The 26322-nt window shown below is 36.1% G+C and overlaps 1 protein-coding gene across 2 annotated transcripts in view; it reads left to right on the top strand.

Annotated features, from left to right (window-relative positions):
• The window catches only part of LOC122797960 (interleukin-3 receptor class 2 subunit beta-like), an 836628-nt gene that overhangs the window by 90328 nt on the left and 719978 nt on the right, over positions 1-26322 (top strand). For both annotated transcript variants that reach the window (XM_044066494.1, XM_044066503.1), the window contains 2 exons: positions 13439-13593; positions 18897-19023. In XM_044066494.1, coding sequence (XP_043922429.1) covers positions 13536-13593; positions 18897-19023 — 185 coding nt within the window. In that variant the 5' untranslated portion in view covers positions 13439-13535. The remainder of the gene's footprint in view (positions 1-13438; positions 13594-18896; positions 19024-26322) is intronic.

Genomic DNA, 26322 nt, shown 5'->3' with positions numbered 1-26322 from the left:
TTGAAGCTTAGTTAGGGGTAAACTCTTTAGACTGCATAGCTGGAATACATGAAGAAAAGGTTATCTTTTCAATGTCATTGGGATTTCCAGGTGACCATCAGTGCTAAAATCACTTCCTGCCCCTACCCTTTCCCCATGCCTTGCTCCCTGCATGCTTTCACCGTTCCTACTAGTACCATTTCAGTTTGCTATCTCCCTGACATCTTATGTATACAAGTCAGACATCTCAGTTTTTTGCATCCTAGAACACATATGCCTGTCCAGCTTTATTTCTTAACTCCTGCAAGCTGCTGTGCACAGTGCAGCACTAACTTGGCAGGCCTGGTGCTCCTCTTACTCCTTCCACATTTGGTGGGATGCTAATCTAGAATGTATGAGGGACATCTAGGAGAATGGAATGGGCCTACCAAAGATGTGGACTGATGGTCATACTGGCATGGGATGCAAAACAAAACACTTTTCAAATGACAGTAAGGTAGGGTAGGGGCTAATCTAGAATGTATGAGGGATGATACCAAAAGAATGGTGAACACACAGTGGTATATTTTAAAATATTATCCTAAAATGTGAATGGTTTGAGTTTTCAAATTAAGCATGCTGAAGTAATAGCTTATGCCAACTTATATCTTTTTTAAGATATACATTTATCTGAGGTTGAGAATAATAAACTGCCAAAATTTTTATTAGGAAATTACATCCAGCTAGTTATGTATGTGGCAGAAGTGGGGGTGGGGGGGGGGGGGGGTGGTATTTTGGTCTGTAAAGAAATATCCATTTAGGGATAAAACCTAGAGCAGATCGGAAGGGTGTGCGTGTTGCATCAAAAACGTGGCATGCAGAGCTTAAAATAACATTGATAAGCCCCTCTATCTTTCCATGAACAGGAAGTAGGGCAATTGCTTTACTATGCAGAGATATGACTGAATTCCGAGATGGATGCAGATAATAGGAAGTGACTGGAATACTGATGAGGTGCACTCAGGACCATGGTCAGTGAGAACAACCCCACTTGGCAATGTTCCTGGCTGAGTACTTTAAGATCAAGTGCAGAATTCATATTTTTCTTTTAAGTGTAAAATACTTTCACATGAGGATAAGGTATGGATCAAAAAGGAATATGGATTTTTGATTAGGAATATCTATACAGTGGTGATTACACTCATAGGCCATGCCCTACTAATCATTATGCTGGGTGTATACAAACACATTTTAGAAAAAATAAGATACTCTCCCCAGTCTGAAAGGATAGGAGTTTATATGATGGTTAAGCCAACAGAATAGGAAGCTGAGTCACTTGGGAGTAGGTAATACAAACAGGGTTAGGAAGCAGTGGGATAATTCTAAAAATATGGAGGGGATAAAGTCCATAACATTTTGAAGGCAAAGAGATGTAGACAGGGAGATGGAAAGTAAGAATCTGGCAGAAACAATTTGCATCTTAAAGGCAAACCATAGAAAGAGAGAAAAAGCTGGAAGCTGGAGTTTTTACTGGATTCTACCAGATTAGAGCAATTTTGGAGCAAATATTGAACAGGCTGGCCCATGGTTTGCAAATTAAGCATTTTACTTCTCATTCAGATGCACCAGAAAGGATGAGCTGCCAGACTGTGGGTACAAACAGTGACAGCTTTGGTAGTAAAGATTAAAAACACCAAGACTGAAGTCTTGAAAAGAACTCCAGGAAAGATCCTTAGGTCATTCAAGGAGTATTATGATAATGGTTCATACCTGGTGAGGTGTGCTGAACTGGAACATTTGCTTCCTGAAACCAATTTGAATACATAAAGAGAGTTTAATTGGTCCAATAAGTAGGGAATAACTAGTGAGGGCTATTAAGAAAATGAAAACAGGTAAGCTATCTGGATTAGACCAAGTTCATGCTGAAATTTGCAAGACTGCAGGGGAACCCTTTATCATAAATTTTTTGGTGCTTGTCGGAAGTGCATTTATGAAGGGAGACATCTCACATTATTGGAAAATCACCTTCATATCTATGAATCTTAAGCTAGAGAAGTGTCCATGTCAGTGGCACAACATTTAGCACACTCACCTCTGGTGCAGAAGTCTGTGTGCTTTATTCCTGCACCAGGGAGATGGATTTCTGACACTGCAGTGTAGCATAACAAGGTGCATTATCTCTTAGTATGAGATATTAAACTAAAGTCCCATTTGCCTGAGGTGGTGGTAGCTCAGATGTAACCAAAAGATCCCATGGTACCTACTGAAAAGAGTAGGGCTTCTTTATTAATTGTCACAACTTATTTATTTATTTATTTATTTGCAGTTTGTTTACCAGGATAGTCCAATTGGGCCACAAGGAGACTGTTTTCAATGGAGTCCTGAGGAGAAAAGCTCCAGAAAACTACAAATACATAGTATATATTGCGCATTTACATTACAGATTATCTCATAGGAATACAAAGTAAATATATTTACATAGTGGTGCTGCGGTAGCATTGTCGCCTCACAGTAAGACGCTGTCTGGTTCGATTCTCAGCTAGAGCATCTTCTGCGTGGAGACATGCGTGAATGGGCATACCTTCGTTGAAGGTTGTGCATCAGAGCTGGTAACTCTGTACGTAAAAATCAACTACCAATCATTAGTGGACCGGAGTTCTGCTGTGGCGACCCCTAACCGGGAAAAGCCGAAAGACACAGACAGACATTATTTACATTTTAAATCTACAATATAATATAGTCCCAAATGCTTTAATTATTCCCCCACCCCTTTTTCCACAACCAAAATCATATTTTCTTCAAAATTTTAGACAATATCCATTTCCCATTAAATTTAATTTCATTCAGTCTCTCATTCCATATTGTCCATAAAATAAAACAAATTTGTATCAATTTCTTTTACCTCTTTTCATTTTCTGTTACAATAATAATCTATATTCTGTCATGTTCATATTTATATCTTCTATGCTTTTAAAATCCTTCAATAGCTTATTTTCACACAATTTCTCCCACAATACTTTCATTTTCATGCAATTCAAAAAAAAAAAAAAACATGTTCTGTTGTTTCAACTTCCCCGCAATAATTACACAACCTCTCTTCTATTCTTTTGTAAGGCATATTTGCTTTAACAGGTAATTTACTTATTGTCAACCTCCACATAAAATCCTTACAGTCATAAAATCTTTTACACTATGCAAGTCTTATTTTAATTGCATATCTTTTTCAATTTCTAAATGCTTCCATGAATAAATATAATGTTTTATATTTAAATACCATTCTTTTTGTTTTTTCATGTGTTTTCTATATTCAATTTCCATGATAAGGCTTTATTCTGATACTCTTTTATATCTACATTTACATTATTTTTCCATGTTTTTCCCGGATCTTATTTTCTCCCAAAAAAATCTTTATATTTAATTTTCATCATGACATCTACTAAATTCCTATTTTCTTCTTTTAATCCAACCAATGCTTTTATAAAGGTTGAAGGAAGCTGTATGTACAATAGGGTTAATTAGCACTAAATCCTCCTTCCTCTTCCTTAACAAACAAAATTCCACTTCTAACTGGATTCAGCCTTGATCCCCATATAACTGAGAAAACAATCCACAATAACTCCTTTTCATACTTAGATGGAATCATATATTAATTTTCTAACTAGGACATTTTACACAAAATAATAGAATTTATTAGGTATACCTTTTTCTTATATGACAGTCTAAATGATTTGCAAAGCATACATAGCTCTCTTAATTTTTTAGAATTTCCTCCCATTGTTTTTCTCTCTGCATATTTGTTCCAAATATTATTTCCCAAATATCTATACCCTAATCTTTAAAGTGAATACCTTTTAAGTTACCTATACACCCAATTCCTTTACTTTTATCTTTATCGATACATAAACCAAGCATGTTTAAATACCTATTTAATTTTCTGTTCCATCCATTCCTTTTTCTTAGTAACTAGAACTATATCATCTGTTTAAGTAAGAATTATTGGAGTATGTACTTTCTCTTATTTTATACCTTGCCATTTTCAACTCTATTGATATTATTAGCAACCACATTCATAGCTAATGTGAATAAAATGCTGCTTGGCAGGCACCAGCCTTATCCCACATTTTATTTTTATTTCTTCACTTAACCATCAATTTAATATCACTCTAACATTATTATTCTCATGCACTAACATAATTACTTTTATTATTTTATCATTTATATTATATTTAATATATTTCATAAACCATCATATTGTATTCTGTCAAATGCTTTACTTGCGTATCCTACCATAACTTTAGTTTCCACCTTTTTATTTATAACATCATCTATCATTTCTCTTAGTATCCATAATACATCTCAACTTTTTTTCCCCAAATTGTATAATCAAACAATTTATCTATACCATTTCCTAATATTTTTCCTATTATTCTCATAAATATTTTATAATCTGTATTATTCAATACTATTGGTCTCCAATTTATTATATCCTCTTTATCTCCTTTTCCATTTACATTTCATAACCCCAGTACATATTTCTTTTTCTACCATTCCTTTTCTAGCCAATCATTCAATACTACCACAAAATATACTTTTTGCCATTCTTTCATATTATGATACATATAATACTCAATTCTGTCCATCCCTGTGCCTTTTTCTACATTAAGCTTTTCTACATTTATATTTTTCTCCATATTCTTACTATCTTCTTTACTCAATTTTTTAACTTTCCATACTTGCCTCTCTTTTATCTTATTCCTTTTAAATGTATTTTCTATATACTTCTTTATTACTTTAGATACGTTTTCCTGTGCATTCACTATTTCTCCATTATTCTTCAAGTCCCTTATTGCTCTCTCATTTTCTCTATCTTGTTTAAATATGGAGCCACTTCTGTTTTTCCTTGTAACAAATGCCTTTGTTTATATAGCATTTTCATGATCTCCTGATTCATTTCATATATCTTTTTCTCCTTTTTTGAAAAAAAGTGTTATTCTTTAACACCTCTCTAAATACTTCCTGATTTAATTGCTTATATTTCTATTTCCTTTCCTTCCCCTCACAGCCTGACATTCCAAAATACATTTTTTATATTTTTCTTTAAAACTTATCCACCACTTCATTGAATCTTCACAGAAGATTCTCATTTCTTCATGATCTTTCCATAATTGATCAGTCTGCCTTCTATCTTCCTCATCAAGTCTTTTTCATTAAATCGTTTAATGCCTTTACTTAATCTTATGTATTCTTCCTTTTCCTTCACTTCTACCCATATAGCTAGATAATCCAGGAAGTCTGCTTCCTTTATTCATTCTTTTACAATTCTTAAACTATTGGATACTCTGATGCCCTGACCAATGTTCCCCTAGTACTATAAATACCATCTTGGGTCTCCCCTAAAAAGATGCCATTAGCCAAGCAGGGCTAACAGCCAACAAAAGGATAAAAAAACTCTTGCAGGTTATTTCATGCAGACCAGTTGCAGAATTAAATGCTAAACATAACTTATGACAATCTTGGCTGACAGAATTGCTCCTTGACTCCTTTAGTTGGTCCATAAAGACCAATTAAGTTTCATCCAGGGAAGACAAACTTTTGATTGTATAATAAAAATAATATAGTTGCTAGAAAATACTAACATTAACTAATCATTTGACCATTTTGAACTTTAATGTTGAGAAAGCACTCAACAGAGTTAGTTGGTATTTCTTATTCTTTACTTTAGGGAAATCTTTCTCTTTAAGATAAATGTTTTAATTAGTTAGTCAAATGTGTCTATATAGGATTTGTTTTTATTGGATGATGAAGGAAGTACCTGTATATTTAAGAGTGTATTGTTGTATTCTTTGGTTATCTGAAGAAGCAATGGGTTTCACTGTGAAAGCACTCACCTTTTATTAAAGTTTTACACATTTTAGAATTGCTAGTTTACTGCCTCTGATTTACCTTTTGCCTTCTGTGCTGGGATTTTGGTGTATTTCTTAGAAACCTTTATGAAGGTGAGAATGTAATAGTAAAGTTTGGTGGTGTCTGTTGGAAACTTTTCAAATCAGTGGAGGGAAAAGGCAGCGTTACCCTCTGTCTGTGATCATATTTGCTTTATATTTAGAGCCGTTGTCTAGTAAAATATGAACAAATAGTATGACAGGATTTGAATGACTTGACAAAGTAGGACACCTTTTGTTTATGTAGATGATCTCTTGATTTATCTAGGTGATCCAGAGAGGCAATTTAAGCCACTTCTGACGATGAGAGATTTTGTTACCCTGTCAAGTTATGAGTTGAATTAAGAGAAAACAAGCATAATATCTGTACATTTAAATTATCAAACTTCTTAGGAGTTAAAGCAAGAAAATATATACATCTGGGCTCACATGTCACTAAAATACATGGAAGTTCTAGTTGTGAGCTGAGACAATCAGATAAGCGTATCTTTGGCTAAAAAACAGGTGTGCTGATTATATAAATCCTTGCAGAAATTTAATTTTGGACTTTCAGCAGATGGTAGAAGCATTTCATATGTTTATATTATACCAGGTACTTTATGTCTCTCACATCATTCTGATGCCCCCTGACAAGGTTGGTCTGCTAAAAGACTTGACCAAGAGAATATCAGATTTTATACTGGCATAAAACACACAGAATTGCATGGAAGAAGTTCATTTTGTCTGGTGAATCGACAGGCCTAGGAGCTCCAGAGCTAAATCTGTAGGTAAGGACATCAACACTTAAACGTTTAATTTATGTAAATAGTGCTTTCTGTGAAGCTGGATGGAAAGATATTGCACTAGACAGATGTGGAAGGAACTCTGAGATTTATAAAAGGATATACAAGAAGCCTCAAACAAAGTACTATGGGTTTCAAACTTTGACAGACTGTATATGAAAACTGCCTCAGACTATTGCTACCCACAAACTACACAGGTAGAAAGATAAGATTCAGCCATTAAGGCTTGCCCCATTCCAGAAAGGTAGATATAGGAAATGTATTACCTGGTCTGGTAGACTGAATTCATTAATGTTTTGGGAGCAATTAGCAATATCATATGTATTGAAATTATGGAGTCCAGCAAAGGAATAATTTACCTACAGAAATATAGACTGGTCAGAGTATGATCAAGTGATTTTTTTTCTATTGTAAAGAGCTACATTTCTGTTTCTGCTCCCTTAGTGATAGGCCAAAGTTATCAAATTAATGGTAGTTGCAGAAGAAGGCAATCCAGAGAATAGGCATTTTGAAAGCATAATATGTAAGATCTTAATTGGGCAGTTCTCCATTGCCTAGCAGAAATTACTGAGGGTCTGAGAAAGGGACCTCAAGATCTCAATCTTACCTAGAAATTGGGAGAAAAGTGTTTTATGTTGCAGATATGCCACAATTTCTTTGATATGCAGATTTTTTTTCATTGTCAGTGTCTGCACCATTTTTTCTGTACTCAGCTAAGTTATCTAGGATAGAGCCAAATTCTAACTAGAACTGATGGAGGTGTAATCAGTTGGTCCTAGGAGAGTGGTGACTGAGAACCTCCCTAGGTTGATGCACTTTAAAGAAGAAATATAAGCCTTAGTTAATGATCACTGGCAGGAAAGACTGTTTGACCTCTTCCTGGTATTGACAGTAACTTATAAGAGTAAGGAGTGGTGCTCTGTAGAATCTGCTCTGTTGGACATTTTTGTATTACTTGTCAAGAAATGTGTAATAAAAAGACAGAAAAATGTGCATCCTTCCACGGTCAGAGAGTTACTACTGTTACATCCACAGTGAGAGAGTTACTAGCGTTAATGGATGAACTCTGTAAGCAGAAGGTGACATTTGACAAGAGTAAACTGAGAGAAAGAATAAGATTAAAATGGCCCCCTTGGATTACACATTTTAACTCGGGTATATAAGGAAAATTGAAGTTTAAATTAGTAAAGCTAAAACATTGGTCAAAATGATACATAGAATTTGGTTCTACATTCTGTCTGTAAAGGTCTGAATGGCTAAAATAGCATTAAGTTGTCGACAAATACATGTACTTTTGAGAATAGAATATTCAGTTATCAACAAAACATTTTTGATTTTCAGTACACTTCCAGTTGTTTTCTTACGATTTGTTTAAAATATTTAGATAGTTTACATTGTAGTTATGATAAGTGACTGTAAATGTCATTCTCTAATGTGGCTGATGATTACAAGTGCTATTTCCTATTGATGTTATCAATAAAGTTTTTCATTAAAAGAGAACGGTTTATTGTGTTAACAATGTGTTCTTCTTCCTGCATTTTTCATACCATAGTTATTTGCCGTATCACCTGGGTCCTTCTTTGTCTGTCACACAGGATTCATTCTCTGACTTCTGCATTTTTATTATTTTCTCCTGTAAGCTTCACACTAACCTGCACTTCCTAGAGCTACCTGTCAAGTCTGAGAAACACTTCAATAAAACATGATTTGTATCACTGCAGTGCCTATCAGTGACTTGTTGGTTATCTACCCACTTTCATGAAAAACAAACAAATTACAAACAAATATGTATCAAAGTTTTGATAATGTCCATACCTTTATGTGGCAAGTTTGTTTTAAAAAAAGATTATTTTGGGCATCAGAAAAAATACCTCTGAAAAGACGTAACTGTCATTTCCATGATAGTTCCTAACAAGATATCTAGATTTATCCTAAACTTGGACCCATAAAGGGGGTGGAATTAAAACACATGTCTATATTCCATTAGAAATCTCTACAGGTGAATTACATTATCCAAGAATATCAATGTATTTCTTCTACCATCCTAAGAAAAGTAAACCAACCAACATGAATCAACTTCTCTATAGGCTACAATAAAAAAAATGACTTTAATGAAACCAGGCTGCACGGGACAAAATGCAATATAAAGTAAAAAAAAGAGCATTTAAAAATACTAGTACAAAACATTACAAAAAAACTAAACAAAACAAACAAAAAATGCAAATACAAATCATTATAACAAAAACTATTTAAAAATCTATTTCCAATTCATTTAAACGAGAAAATCAATAAAACAACTAAACCCACAAAAACATAAAATGCACAATACAAGCAAATACAAATTCCTCACCTAAGCAAAGCATAAATTACACAAAACTAGCATTAATAACAGATCTGATACACTAATAAAAATTCAGAAAACTAACAATTTCAACATACAACCACCCAAGATAATCAGCACAAGATCACCAACCAGAATCAACATACATAGAACACGAGAGCACTGAAATAAAGAACTATATTCAGCACCCTCAAAAAAGAAAGAAAAACAACTCATGCACAGTAGAAGCTACTAAATACTCTCTACCATGAGTAAAAAAAAAAAATCCTAAGAAACTAAAGAAAAACAGCATTTCAAAAAGGCACTGAAAAGAATGTGGTCTTCTCCTGAAATTTTGACCAGATTTGCAAAATAAGAAATTTAAACTACAAAACCATGGATATATATTAAGTTCAGCATTCCAAGATCCATCCATTCACAATCCATTTTTCCCATTTTTGCACATGGGGTCAGGGTGTCACTTCAATAGTATAATTATCTAGAGCCAAGGTTTGTACCACTGAGTAGCTAGCCCTGCTGTGGCTGTTCTTCTGTACCCTGTCACAGTTGTTCTTCCATACTACACACTCACCCCTATGGCCAATTTAGAGTGTCCAAGCCACCTAGTGCATGTATTTGGAATGTGGGAGAAAAACAAGAGTACCTGGATGAAACCCACACAGACACAAGGAGGACATGCAGGCTCCACACAGAAGGCAGCACAGTCAAGAGTCAGACTGGAGAACTCCTTGCTGTGAGGCAGCAATGCTACCTGTTGTGCCACTTTGCCACCCTTGATGGAGATTCCATTCTAAGTAGCATGTCAGTCCCCAAATAAACTGAATCACATTAAGGTGACTGTCCCCAGTGCTAGACATCTAAACAATGAATTGGCTGATCTTGAGGCACTCAAATATTCCTTACTCCAAAATACAACATTCTTAGCATTACTATAAGTAGTAAGGGGTGTGGAGGGCTCAACACCTCATATTAGGAAATGCAACACTGCCACAAAAAAAAAAAAAAAAAAGGTTCAATGACTTTATAATGAGTTTGGCATTGGCAGAATAATTTCTTTGGTTTGCATTTATCTTACTTATGCTACTCACAACAGATAAACATAAACTGAAAAATACAAAAGAAAGAATGGAATAAAACCATCTGAAAACACCAAATAATGAAACAGTGCACACATTTATTGACAAAGTAAGAAAGAACAGATGAAACTAACAAAAACTTTAAAAATGATTGCACAAAATGAATAGGTGAGCGGAAGAAAAATTGCAAATAGCTAGAACCACTAGCATCCACAAGAATCATAAGAAAAAAAGTTAACAAAAGAAAACAGTGATAAGACAGGATTCATCTGCATAAAAAAGAAATACTTCACAGGACTGAAAAAATAATACATAGTTAAATAATACAAGTTCATAATTATGAACTATGTCCACGATTCAGAAATGTATAACACATTATGCAATTGTGTTTGTAGCAAGATTACTTCGTGCAAAATGCTAGAGTGATTCAGAGACTGATGTAGCACTACACTGGTAAAAAGGTTCAGGTACAGAGCGCTACACCAGTCTGACTGAGGAAGGCTGCATGCAAAGGGAGCAGCACATTGGTGTCACTAATGCTAACTTGTCCTACTCCAGAACTTATGTTAGAATCAGAATAATAAGGTACAGCAATTCAATGAATGGATGTTCTGCTTGATTTGGGAAGTGAAGCAAAAAAAAGTGTGTGCTATCCTTTGACAGCACATACCTCATTCATTCCTATGGCATGAGAGGGTGTGCTACATCAGGTAAGTACTATAAAGATGTGTGTCTGAGTGCATGTGTGTGTGCGTGTGTGTGTGTGTGTGTCTGAGTGTGAGTGTGAGTGTGTGTGTGTGTCTGTGTGTGTGTGTGTGTGTCTGAGTGTGAGTGTGTGTGTGTGCGAGTGTGCGTGTGTGTGTCTGACTGTGAGTGAGTGTGTGTGTGTGTGTGTGTGTGTGTGTGTGTGTTTGAGTCTTAGTGTGTTTCTGTGTGTGTGTGTGTGTGTGTGTGTGTGTGTGTCTGAGTGTGAGTGTGAGTGTGTGTGTGTGTGTGTGTGTGTGTGTGTGTGTGTGTGTGTGTGTGTGTGTGTGTGTGTGTGTGTGTGTGTGTGTGTGTGTGTGAGTGTGAGTGTGAGTGTGAGTGTGTGTGTGTGTGTGTGTGTGTGTGTGTGTGTGTGTCTGAATGTGAGTGTGTGTGTGTGTGTGTGTGTGTGTCTGAATGTGAGTGTGTGTGTGTGTGTGTGTGTGTGTGTGTGTGTGTGTATTATTGTATGCATTTGTCTGCAGTTCATACCTTAGTAAGATAATCCTAGCACAGTTACCTGTAACTGCTGTGTTTGATTTAGATAATCAGTTATTAATGAGATGCCCTATCATGTCTCTGAATCACACTATATCACTGCTGCAATTTTGGTCATTGTGATATCCCTGAATAACTGTGCTGGTAATACCTTGTTATGAATCCTAGTCAATATTTACTTCTAAAAGACTAAATAATAGGAACACACTAACATTATTCTAAAACTCTGCAATTTAATGACTGATTAAACTACCTAAAGACAATAATAGAGCTAATGTAATGGTGTAAAAATTGTACTAAGTACTAAATTAATGCAAATAAACAATGCTGCAAAAGCACTAAGAAAATAAAATATTTTCTAAAACACACAGTACAACAAGCTTAACCATATCATTTACCTTATCTACAGTATGGTACATATATCTCCAACATAAAACTGCATTCAGCCATACAAAGCAAGCATAGAATGCCTAAGCATAACTGAAAACAATATAAGTATTACATACATACATACAAACTCTACAAACAGTCACACACAATCACACAAAACAACATAAATCAGTAAATTAATTATACCGCAGAACATGCCACTCGTGCAAAAATACAAGACATCGTACTAATATTATAAGAAATTACTCTAGAGATATTAGAACTAATGACAGACATGACTGTCACACAAAAGGAGTAATTTATGTAGTCACTTGCATGTGTTGTTTAGCATTCTGTGTTGGTAAGACTGGCCACCCTTTGAAGACCAGAATATATCAACACATCTGTGCTATCAACAGAAAGGATCTGAGGATCACTCTTTGTAGGCATGTGAAACAGTGTGAATACTTTAAGAAGCTTGTATTCTACATCTTGGAGAAAGTTGTATCTAATGTTAGGAGAGGAACATGGTCTACATATGTGGAATATAGGGAACTACTTTGGAACTCTTACTTAATACAACCCAGTCATCATATATTAACAGTAACATTTCTATAAGCAGTGCTTTGGCTCTATGAGCAGATAAGTTGTAAAACATTTTAATTGTTTCTGTAATTTATTTTATCATTTTTTTACTATTTTCCATTATGTTTATGATTGATCAACACAAGGTTTGAAGGCAATCATTAAGAATGTGTAGAATTTGTTACTATGAGCATGCTATTTTTATTATTTCACCTTAACCAATGTGGTTTTAACTGAGTGTGTTATGTTTTGCTGGTTCATTCCTATTTGAGCATGACTGCATACTTACTAGCAATTAACCATCATGTCATCATTACTGAATGATGAAGTTCTGTTTTGTTATAAGAAACAAAAATGCTAATATTGTATTAGTGTTTCTTGTGTTATAAGTACTCAGGTCAGTTTTTTTTTTCTTTTGAATATTAGTGTCAGTTTATCTTGTGGAGTTTTTGAATTTATATGAAACTGAGTTCTTATGATTGCTTATAAATCCAACTATATATATATATATATATATATATATATATATATATATATATATATATATATATATATGGATCTAGGACATTTCATCGAAAGTTAAATTAGTGTGCATTTTTCACCGAAAACACAATTCACCGAAACACATTTCACTGAAAATGGTATATGGTCTTGTCCCTACTGTAGTGCGACCCTGGAGTTGGTATATATAGTAGGGGGTGTGTGGGGGGCATAGCCCCCCACATATTTTAAATGTGTTACACTATATACATGCATACTTGCAATTGCAATCCATTACTCTTATCTAAACATGATATATACTTGAAATATGTGGGGGCGGAGCCCCCACACCCTCCGATATGGGGGCGGTCCCCCCCCCCTTACTATACATACCAACTCCATGGTCACACTGCAGTGGGGACAAGGCCATATACCATTTTCGGCGAAATGTGTTTCAGTGAATTGTGCCTTCGGTGATTTGTGTTCAGTGATATGAGTTTCGGTAAAATGTGCATTCGGTGAAATGTCCTAGATCCGCATAAATATATATATATATATATATATATATATATATATATATATATATATATATATATATATATATTCATTTGTAAGATTTTTTTCATAACTTAGTTGTGAGATGGCTGCATATTTCTCTTACAGAGGGAGAAGCCTTGCAACGTTCTGAACGGAAAGAATTTTCTCAGTCTGGCTGATTTTCAGATGATCCTAACATGTCACTCTAAGACAGAAAAGAAAGATGTTCTACAAGATATTGATACTGCTGTGGTTTCATCCTACTACCTTGGCTATTAAAGGTTGGTTTACAGTTTTTTTTTTTGACTATGATAACTTTCAATTTCTTCACAGATACACAGACAGCCTTGTTAACCACTGAATAGATTAGATGCACATCATCCCTTTTTTCTGATAATCTGTAGTCATGTGTTCTCTTATTCTCTGAACCCAGATGACAATTTTACTATTTCTTCCAGAAATTAATGATTGGTGTTATATGGTTTTCAGAAGTGCTAGTCATATTTACTTGTAAATTTTACTGCTGAAGTGTTGGCAAATTGGCACTTTTAAAAAAGATGTACATCTTAAATTCTGAAAGGCTGCATGATGAGTTTGAAATTCTCTATAGCACATACACCTACACTGGTGCAACACAGAGCAGTGGCACACCAGCCTACACATTTACACTAGTGCAGCAACCTACATGTCAATAATATGCACCAGCCTACACATTTACTCTAGTGCACCAGCCTACTCATTTACTCTAGTGCACCAGCCTAGACATTTACTCTAGTACACCAGCCTACTCATTTACTCTAGTGCACCAGCCTAGACATTTACTCTAGTGCACCAGCCTAGACATTTACTCTAGTGCACCAGCCTACTCATTTACTCTAGTGCACCAGCCTAGACATTTACTCTAGTGCACCAGCCTACTCATTTACTCTAGTGCACCAGCCTAGACATTTACTCTAGTGCACCAGCCTAGACATTTACTCTAGTGCACCAGCCTACTCATTTACTCTAGTGCACCAGCCTAGACATTTACTCTAGTGCACCAGCCTATTCATTTACTCTAGTGTACCAGCCTACTCATTTACTCTAGTGCACCAGCCTAGACATTTACTCTAGTGCACCAGCCTACTCATTTACTCTAGTGCACCAGCCTACTCATTTACTCTAGTGCACCAGCCTACACATTTACTCTAGTGCACCAGCCTACACATTTACCCTAGTGCACCAGCCTACTAATTTACTCTTGTGCGCCAGCATACGCATTTACTCTAGTGTTTGCCTTTTATCACTTAGTATTCTGATATGGCCAAAACTATCCTGGGGCAGTGACTATAAAAAGGGTCTTTATCATGCCCTCAGTATAACTTACTTTCCAATGCCCTTTGTATATTTTTTGAAAATGTAACCTTCTACTGGCAACATTTTAATGTCAGAACATATGGTAAAGTAGCTTTTCTAGTATGGCAGTCTGGTGTTACAGATGCAGCGGATGGTCCTGGTCTTGTATAATGAGTAGTCAATGAAGACAGGACTGGATAACCAGACTGGTGCACTGCGTGTTGGAATATGGCATATAGTAAAGCAATGTAAGAGATGAAATAAAATCTAGAACAGCTGAGCAGTGTTGTAATGGAAGGTATGACATTAAACTAGACTAATTTATGGAGTGACTGTGCTGAAGGGTTTTAGGGATTGTAGTAAGTTAATATATTTCATCGAGAGGAAAGCAAAAAGGCCAATGTCCCACATTTTGTATCTAGTGTTTATCTTCACCACTGTCTTTATTGCTGACAGAGAGGCAGAGACCCTCTCAATCAGAAAATAACATAATGATCTAGGCATTGTACCCCAAAACATTGCCGTGAGAAAGTACTAAGACTGGGAAATCTTTAAGAAGCATTGCAATTGCATTTTTAAATGTGAAGTCATTAATCATGCATGTGGAATGATTATACGCTGTGTATTTCAGCTCATGCAGATGTTGCTTCACAAAAGGTATTGCCAAGCTACAAATTTGCTTTGATTTTGATCCTAATGATTTTGTCTATGACAACATTGTCTAACTAGAAAATAATTGACTAATTCCATAGTATTTTTCCTGCACATCAGTCACACTATAATGTAACTGCATTTGCTGAAAATGAAGTGGAGTACTGTGAAAAGTGTCAGCCTCTCCCATGCAGTACTGTGAAAAGTGTCAGACTCTCCTGTGTAGTACATGTGAAAGGTGTCAATCTTTTCCATGCAGTAAGGCGAGAAGTGTCAGACTCCCCTATGCAGTATTGGGATAGTGCCAGACTGTCCACTGCAGTACTGTAAAAAGTGTCAGATTCTCTGCTGCAGCACTGTGAAAAGTGTCAGACTCTCCTGTGAAGTATTGTGGACAGTGTCAGACTGTCCACTGCAGTACTGTGAAAAGTGTAAGACTCCCCCATGCAGTACTGTGAAAAGTGTCAGCCTCTCCTGTGCAGTACTGTGAAACATGTCAGACTTTCCCTTGCACTTCTGTGAAAAGTGTCAGACTCTCCAATGCAGAATTGTGATAAGTATGACAAGAGAATAAGTAATATAACTCAAAATGTAACATGCAGATAAGAGTTTATAGCTGAGGCTACTATGCTAGAGGGAGTGAAATTAAGATCAAAATCAATGCATATAAGTTATATAGGTTCATAGGTAGGTACTAGGCCCAAGGGCCTACATAAGCCTAGCCAACAAGGTTCCCTGGCTTACGCCACCCAAGAAAGTTATTTTCCTGTGCCACTGTCGAGCAGAGACACAGAAGTGATCCCCGGGGTGTATTTCCTATTTCCTATCCACTCATCAAGATTTTTCTTGAAGAGTGCTAATGAAGAACTTTGCTTGACATAGATGGGTAGCTTGTTCCAGAGTATAGGAAGTCTCTGGGACAGGAATCTATCCCTCCAGCATGTCCTGTTTATTGTGGTGACAAGGTTTAGGCCCCTAGACCATGTAGCTCGGAGGGATTGGGATTTCTTTAGGTGTAGCAAGTCCAACAGCCTTGGGTTTGACATAGCTTTATATGTTAGGCAGAGATCACCTCGGAGTAGGCGATATGCTACGGAGTAAAGCTGGAGTTTTTTGAGACGGTCAGTGTAGGGCATTTGTTTGAGGCCAGTAATCCTCTTTGTGAGGTACTTCTGTGGTCTTTCCAGCTGCTACACATGTCTTGTGATGTACATTCCAAAAGGGGCGTTGTACTCTGTAATGGGTCTAATGAGTGTCGAGTAGAGGGGAACAATGACCTCTTTTTTTCCTGGATGAGAACCCTTTTATGATGAGGTGTGCCACGTAGAAGGACTTCCTGACTACTGTGGCAATGTGACTATCAAAGGAGAGACTACTGTCCACCTGGGTCCCAAGGTCTCTTATCACACAACATTATTCCTGGTATAGTTGGTATCAGGAAAGAAGACCATAAATGCAATGATTGTGCTCTCTCTCTATTGTTAAAATTCATCATATTTGTTACTGTTAGGGAATCAGTGTTGAGGAAGTGTTTAGAGCTCTCTTAGCTTTAAAAGGGTCAACCCCCCCCCCCATCTCAAGTTGTCTATCAAAGAAGGTCTGTAAAATCGTCAGCAAATCAGGGACAATGTTATTAAAGACGCTCTTTCAAAGACCAGTTGTAGAACAGGCAAAAATAGTAGGTTTTACTGAGTCCCTCTGCTGAATCGAGCTGCTAGTATTTATTTATTTATATTATTTAACTGAAATGTCCATATCGGAGGGTCTGTTTTCCATGGGATCTTAAGGAAAAAAGCTCCAGAACAAGAGTGATATAACAATGCGTTATATAGAAGACACATTAAAACAAAATAAATATAAAATGAGAATCTAAAATATCATGAAAATGTGTCTAATTAAAAATAAATAGATTATAATACATGCAGTACGAGCTTTATATTTTATAGTGGACTAACTAAATGATGTAAAAAAGATTGTAAATCACGAAGGAGGTGTGGAACAGAATAATTGTACAGTGTGAGATCTAACCTATGGAGTGGATAAATTAAGCAAAGTAAAGACAGAAACTGTAAGAGAAAATGCATTAAGAAATATAGACATATGATAAATGCCTTGTACTGAATGTAATGGAATAAGTGTATTGTACAGCATTATTGTCATGATAGCTTGTACATACAGGTCATAATGCAGAGTACATTCACATGCATGGGACACAGTACAGTAGAGAGTCGATTATCTGAACATCATTTATCAGAAATGTCAATTATCCGAACACAGCCTTCCAAAGTTTTTGGGTAGGAAAAATCATACAGTCTGATTTTGTAAGCATTATACATATTCGCTTGTGCGTGTTTTTTGAGGTTGTAGCCTGCTCATGTGTGAAAAATATTCTTTCTTGTCCACTGGAGTCGCTGAATGGTTGAAAAGAGTATTCCCTGTGTGCAGAAAGCATATGATTTTAGAAGTTTTTTATCCAGTTCAATGTATGCTTGATTATCCAAACAGCTTGATTATCTGAACTACCCTAGGTCCCAATTAGTTTGGATAATCGAGACTCTACTGTAATGTGCAGCTTATGAATACCTTCATATCTTTGTAAAAGTAGAAAAAGATAAGCTATAGAAGAAAAGGAGAAGAGTTTAGATAAACGATTCAGAGAAAGAACAAACGTTATAAAGAGAGTTTGACAGGAAAATAATTACTGGGCAAACCAAGCTATACAACAATGTTCTGGGCAAATTTCAAATAACGCATCACTTAAGAGTCTACTGCAATCTCACTTGTTTTTTTTTTCAGTTTAGACTTAAAGGTTAAGTGGTTCTCACATTGATTCTAGCTGGAAGGCTAAAGAAAGTTCCCTCATAGTACACCCAGCTCATAGAAGATTCTTGAAAGATATCACTTGTTAATATGACAAGAATACTTGATTTAAAATGTGTGAGCGAAAGGTAGAACTTGAGTTCTAGACCTGGTGATGGAATTCCTCTAATGCATTTGATTTAGAGTATTGGGACTATGTTATGTAGGTCGTGGACATCATGAGTGCAAGAGTGGGCCACTATTTGTTGATTCATATCCACCAGTTTGATCAATGCCAGAGTAACAATTTCAGGAATAAACAGCACCACACCAAGACAATATCTTGTAACCTATTACTGTACCACCACCATTTCCCATAATATCGTCAGCAGTATATGTCCTAATCTCTCAAAAATAATGGCAAAGCTAACATGCTGAAGTATGGCAATACATGGAATAAAATATGTTTACTGACCATGTGGCTGGAGAAGTCAATATAAAAGCAGAGTAGTGTTGTTATGCAGTGCACTATTGTATTAGAAAAGTTAATGTCAAGCATTAGCCATTATCTGCTGCATGCTGATTAGCAGCTGAACAAAGCACTGTCCACATATTCTTGTTTTGTTCCCATTCCTTAGCAGCCAGGTACACATCACTGTATTCCTTGTTTACTTGATAATTAACCATGTGACAGTGCAAGAGTATCCAGCTTTTTTAGAATTTTGTAATTTACAGCAGTTACAGCACATGTAAGCTGTTTGATTAAGGACCTTTCTGTTTGTCTTTTTCTCTTTTATAGAGAACACCCTTTTGGAAAGTCTGCAGTGCTGCAATGATTACCAAACAGACCTCGAGTGCACATGGAATGAAAGCAGAAAAGCATTCTCCATTATACCAATGAAGCTGCAACACATTAGAGAAGATGAGTGAGTACTGATCTGCTGAGTCTGAGTCATACTGCTATATGAATCTGCTCATATTTTACACTTACTGTTTGGACAGCTATACTGTGCCTATCAGAGGTGTTCCATAGCCATGGTAATGATGGAAGCACAAGTCAGTGGCATAGTCAGAATCACACATGCTTGTTGAGGCTGATAGGATTTAAACCCAAATCAGCAGCATGGCAGACCCAGCACCTGAAATACCATGCTGTACTGCCCGTTCCTGCAAAAACATTCACAAAGAGCGAACTTCCTGTTAATGTTCTGTAGTGAGATTTTGTTTCTTTAAGTTATTAACTGAGTAATTCTAATCCAAAGAATAGTTTAACAGAATTGCAGCCATCAGTTTAATGTTTTGAGACTGCTGCGGTGGTATGGCGGTAGCGTTGTTACCTCACAGCAAGAGGTTCTCCCGTTCAATACTCGGCTTGGCTTTCAGAGTGCCTTCTGTGTGGAGTCTGCATGCCCTCCCCATGGTTGGGTAGCGTTCGAAAGACATGCGTGAATAAATGGGTGTGCCTTCATTGAAGGTTGGGCATCGAGCTGGCACCTCGGCATTTCATAAACATATACTGCCAATCATTAGCGGACCGAAGTTCCGCTGTGGCAACCCCTTACCGGGAAAAGCCAAAAAGACAAACAGCAACATTTATAAGTTTGAGACCCACATTTCTGAGAATAACAAATAAATAAAAATAACCTTTAGCACAAATTCTGACACCCACAGTATATGTAAATGTTATATATATTTATATGGGTTCCTATGACTTCGTCGACAGTTCATTTCATCGACAAGCATTTGCCCCCTTCCCCAATGTTGTGTGACCCTGGAGTTGATATATATAGTTAGGGGGGGTGGGGGGGTGAAGCCCCCCACCTAAAATGCTTGTCGATAAAATGAACTGTCGACGAAGTCATAGGAACCCATATATATATATATATATATATATATATATATATATATATTCACTTACCTAACTCCACTTCTTCGAAACTTCATTAATCCAAAATCATGGACTGCCAAAATCCTATCCCTTTGAAAGGAACCATTTGGCCACCAAGGTGAACTTTGCCCTTTCTTCAATGTAGTGTGATCTCGGAGTTGGTATATTTAAGTAGGGGGTGTGTGGGGGCGTGGATTTAGTTTTGGTCCTTTTAGCCGTTTTCTCGTGGTGGCCAAGTCATTACTTTCACAGGGAAAGGATTTTGGCAGTCCGTGCTTTTGGATTAATGAAGTTTCGAAGAAGTGGAGTTGGGTAAGTGAAATTCGCACAAATGTAATTTTGTTTCCTTAGTATTTTTTTTTTTACTGGGTAGGTGGACTGGTCTGTGAACTATTTTCAGCTATGACCTGGGCACAAAGGCACAATATTAAAAGAAAATGTGGACATTATATAAACACATGCTTAAGAATGCTAGCAACATATCAGCAGAGACATAGCAATATAATATATTATAGAAAGTACCCTGCGACTCGTTTTCTAATAAATAAAATATCTCATTTTTGGTGGATAAATTCTGGATTGAATAAAACAAAAAGCTAAGAGGCACTGAGATGAAAGTAAGCATATTTTAATTAAATTAATTTTGCAGCATTTTAATTGTATCATTTTAACACCATAATAGATGAACTGTTGGGTGTACTCATACCATTAAGAAGAACTACTGAATAATTCCAATCAGGTTCTTAAGACAATCCGGAAACATTTAGGATAAACTTCTCTGAATTTCACATTTAACATGACATACTGAGGCTATGTGATTCAGTTAAGAGGAAGTATATAGAGAATTATTTGAAAACAATGTTTGGATATCTTGGCAATAGGAAGATGTGAAAGAAAAGGATTATGGGAACCTTTTGATATAAGACATAATGATTTGCAATTTAGTTTTCTTACATTAAGATAAATAACAGAAAAAGAACATTTTCAGTTCTTTTATTCTGCCTTTTTTAACAATTATTACATATTTCTAACTGTCTTGTTATTCAAAGGAAGACAGAGAAGAAGCACTTCAGCCAATTGAAGTTTTGCTATACACTTTCCAACAGAAATATTATTAAAAAATCCATGCCAGATGTAAAGTTAATGTAGACATTTGACATGCTGGCAGACTCTGATATAGAACTACAACAATCTTCTTTTCAAAAAGGGAAATACAAGATAGGATTTTATTATATTTTGACCAAATGTCTATTTTTAATGTCATGGGATTTCTATATATTTTTAGGTAACATTTTTCACAGGTTGTGCATGAGAATTTTCCCCGACACGATTTTGTTCAAGTCATGTAATTCTAAAGGTTGCATTTACATCACTGAACAGGATTTCTTAAACCAAGCACAGGTCCTGCAGCACTCTGATTTTATTAGTACTTTAGTTAGTTTATTACTTAGTTAACCACAGTAGAGCACAAATCCTCACAGTGTAACAGGGTACAGTACTGATCCTCATGGACCTTTTTTTCAGGCTCATCTTGATGATCATAAACAATGAATCCAAATTAAAACATTTATAAGATATACTAGTAACAAACATATATTGTAGTCAAATATGAATATCGTCATCATCATCATTGCCATGTCATCATTCACCCCCTTTTTCACATTTTCTACATGGGGTACAGTTGTTATATCAACTGTCATAGTATCTCTCTTTGTTCAATGCCACTCTTCTGCCATTTTGTGACAGTCATGCCAGACTGTCACACATCTTCTCTCATGCAATCCATTGATCTCTTTGCTGGATGCCCTCATTTCCTCTTGCCAACTTCCTGTCTGTCCCAAATCTACTTCCCCAGATTGTTTCTGTTTTCCTGCACATGTGCCTAAACCACTGTAATCTGTTCTCTTTGACTTTCTCTGCAGTTAGCAGTAGTGTAGCAGAAAGGGACACCAATACACTGAACATTCCCTATAATAAAGGAAAGGAGACTTGCTCATTTAACTTTTTTTAAAAGACATTGCCTAAACAAAGATAATATAGATGCCTTCTTTGAAAGAAAACATGTATTATCCTTCTTTAGGTAAAGTGAAGCTAGGTAATGCTGACTTTGCACAGCATTTCTGAGAAGCTTCAGTATGTTTTCCTGTGCATGTCTACAGAAAGTTGATTATTAGCAGAGGTACATGGCAGTGTATGCCCTAGCTGTGGAAATAACATAACTAGATATGAAAAAATTTGCGGTACCAGACGAACACTTACACCCCGCAAAAAAACTTACACACAGTATCCACAAACACCAAAATGAAACATTTCCCACAATGACCTCTTCATTAGTTTCTCCATGTCTGCACAAACACTTCACTGACACCAAAATAAAACATTCCCCCAATCATCCCTTTAGTGGTTTCACCAAGTATGTATGTGACCAAAATGAAGCATTTCCCCAGCAATCCCTTTAGTGGTTGGACCAAGTATACCCAAGGACCAAAATGAAGCATTTCCATGCACCAAATTAAAACACTTCCATCACCAATCCCTTCAGTAGTATGTCCAAGTATGTACAAGAAACAAAATGAAACATTTGCTCCAGCAATCCCTTCAGTAGTATATCCAAATATACACAAGCACAAAAATTAAACATTTCCCCAGTGATCCCTTCAGTAGTATATCCAAGTATGTACAAACACCAAAATGAAGAATTTCTCCCACTGATCACTGCAGTAGTTTCACCAAGTATACACAAGCACCAGAATGAAATATGTTTTCACAGCAATCCCTTCAGCAGTATGTCCACACGGTTCCCTATCAGAAGCCTGAAACACTATAAGCCTGAAAATCAAAATCCTGAAAACTAAAGCCTGAAAATTCAAAATCCCGAAAGCCCAAAATCCTGAAACTCAAAATCCTGAAAACACAAAATGGACATACTGACGTCATTGTGGCTTTGCTATTGTTAGCCCTGTGGTGTTAGGTCATGCGTTGGGTTCAGGTAAGTGTGTGGTTGGTTTTATGTTAGGGTTAGGGGCGGTTTAAGTGAGTTAGGGTTAGGGCGCAGGTTAGGCATGTATGCAATAGTGACAAATATTGGGGTTAGGGGCGGTTTAATGCGGGTCAGGTGAGTGTGCGATAGTGACGGACCTTAGGGTTAGGGTTAGGGTCAGGGTCAGTTGGTAGATATTAGTGTCTTTATAGTGACATATTAGCATTATTTGTGTTTTCAGGATTTTGAGTTTCAGGATTTTGGGTTTTCGGGATTTTGAATTTTCAGGCTTTAGTTTTCAGGATTTTGATTTTCAGGCTTATAGTGTTTCAGGCTTCTGATAGGGAACCGTCCACACACACACAGACACACACACACACACATATATATATATATATATATATATATATATATATATATATATATATATATATGTGTGTGTGTGTGTGTGTGTGTGTGTGTGTGTGTGTGTGTATATATATATATATATATATATATATATATATATAGATATATATATATATATATATTTATATACACACAGACAGTGGATATTAAAAGTTTACACACCCCTGTTAAGATGCCAGGTTTTTGTGATATAAATTGATGAAAAAATGAGACCATAATAAATCATTTCAAAACTTTTCCCATCTTTAATGTGACCTATAACCTGTACAACCAATTGAAAAACAGACAAATCTGTTAGGGGAAAAATATAAAAAATAAAAAAAGACTTACAATAAGCGGGTTGCATAAGTGTGCACACCCTTAAAGTAATACGTTGTTGAAACACCTTTTGATTTAATTACAGCATTCAGTCTTCTTGGGTAGGAGTCTATCAGCATGGCACATCTTGACTTGGCAATAGTTGCCCACTCTTCATTGCAAAAGCGCCCCAAAACTGTCAGATTGTGAGGGCATCTCTTGTGCACAGCCCTCTTTAGGTCACTCCACAGATTTTCTATTGGATTTAAGTCTGGGCTCTGGCTGGGCCATACCAAAACTTTAATTTTCCTCTGAAGACGCCATTCTTTTTTTGATTTGGATGTATTCTTGGGGTCATTGTTGTGTTGAAAGGTGAAATTCCTCTTCATCTTCAGCTTTCTAGTAGATGCCTGAAGGTTTTGCACAAAAGGTGACTGGTATTTGGAACTGTTCATAATTCCCTCCACCTTGACTAAAACCCTGGTTCCATCTGAAGAAAAGCAACCCCAAAACATGATACTGTCACCACCATGCTTCACTGTGAGGATGGTGTTCTTTTGGTGATGCAAAGTGTTGTTTTTGAGCCAAACATACCTTTTGGAATTGTGGCCAAAAAGTTCAACCTTGGTCTGATCAGACCATAACACATTTTCCCACATGCTTCTAAGAGACCTGATGTATTGTTTTGCAAATTTTAGCTCTGCCTGGATGTTCTTCTGTGTAAGAAAAGGCTTCCATCTTGCAGCCCTACCCCATAGCCCAGACATATGGAGAATACGGGGGATTGTTGTCACTTGTAATACACAACCAGTACTTTCCAGAAATTCCTGCAGCTCCTTCAGTGTTGCTGTAGGTCTCATGGCAGCCTTCCTGACCAGTTTTCATCTCATCTTTTATCAGTTTTTGGAGGGATGTCCAGTTCTTTGCAATGACACTGTTGTGCCATATTTTCTCCACTTTTTGATGACTGTCTTCACAGTGTTCCATGGCATATCCAATGCTGTGGAAATTTTTTGTACCCTATTCCTGACTGATACCTTTCAACAATGAGATCTCGTTGATGCTTTGTAAGCTGTCTGCAAACCATGGCTTTTGCTGTAGCAGGCAAATGAGTAAATGTCAGGAAAACCCTACTAGGACAGCTGAACATTATTTGGGATTAATCAGAGTCTCTTTAACTGATGGCAGGTGTGTACCCAAGAAGACTGATTGCTGAAATTAAATCAAAAGGTGCTTCAACAAAGTATTAGTTTAAGTGTGTACACAGTTATGCAACCAGCTTATTGTACTTTTTTTATTTTTTATATTGTTTCCCCTAACAGATTTGTTTGTTTTTCAGTTGAACAGGGTATAGTTCACATTAAAGGTGGGGAAAGTTTTGAAATGATTTATTGTGGTCTCATTTTTTCATATGGGAAAAACCTGGCATTTTAACAGAGGTGTGCAAACTTTTTATATCCACTGTATACGTGTGTGCATGTGTGTGTGTGTGTGTGTGTGTGTGTGTGTGTGTGTGTGTATGTGTGTGTGTATATATATATATATATATATATATATATATATATATATATATATATATATCTATATTTCTATAGACATGTAAATGTATATATACACACATACACACACACATATATATATATATATATATATATATATATATATATATATATGGGTCCCGTTCAGTAGATCAAACTTTTAAATGTTCGAAGACGATATATCCGACACCATAACATCAAACATTTAAAAGTCCGAACGGACTGAATGGAGATCCACGTACAATGCGGAATGGGAAGATTTCCCTTTTCCACAATTTAGCGCAATCTCGGAGTTGGTATATTTAAGTAGGGGGGGGTGTGGGGGTGCAGGGGGTCTTGCACAGGTTTTTTTTTTTTTTTTTTTTTTTTTATTTTTTTTTTTATGTTTTCTTAAGTTTTCAAACAATGTTCGATGGTATGATCGCGGCCATATCACCTTCAAACATTTAAAAGTTCGATCTACTGAAGTAGATCCATATATCTATATATATATATATATATATATATATATATATATATATATATATATATATATATATATATATATACTTACATACATACACACACACATGAATCTATTTCATTTAATCAAACATAAAAAATGTTTGAAATTCAAAAACATTGACACCTCAAAAAAAGCAGTGTCACCAAAAAAAACAAAACAAGCAAAAACATTATTTTATGTAGCCTCTGCATGGCCTTCTACTTGCATTTACCAACTCTAAGACTGAACAGCATCAAGAAAGGTCAAATCCCTACCTCTACTGTGCCTTGATCTCCCATATAGACAGTAACAATAACAGCAAACATATGGACAAAGGGATCACTTCAACAACATAAGCAAACATGTTACAACTTGAAGTTAAGTATACATTTTCAGAGTTTTGCAGTACAAACATTTAAGCATGATTAATTAGTATTTATTTTCTGCAACAAAAAATAAATTATAACCCTACTAAACTTTAGGCTATTTGCAGCATATGGATTCCATTGCTATGCTATGTTGTTGTTGCTGCATTCTGGCCTTCTTTCTCTAGTAAAGTAGGTTTTACAAAATGAAGTTGATAATAGGTGGCACAATCATCCTGCAGTTCTCAGTGCTACCTCAAAGTGC

Source organism: Protopterus annectens, chromosome 1.part0, assembly GCF_019279795.1.
Source record: "Protopterus annectens isolate FY-2018-M chromosome 1.part0, PAN1.0, whole genome shotgun sequence".
Classification (NCBI taxonomy): Eukaryota; Metazoa; Chordata; order Ceratodontiformes; family Protopteridae; genus Protopterus; species Protopterus annectens.
Note: the sequence above shows the minus strand (reverse complement) of the source record. Positions and strands in the feature narration are given on the sequence as shown.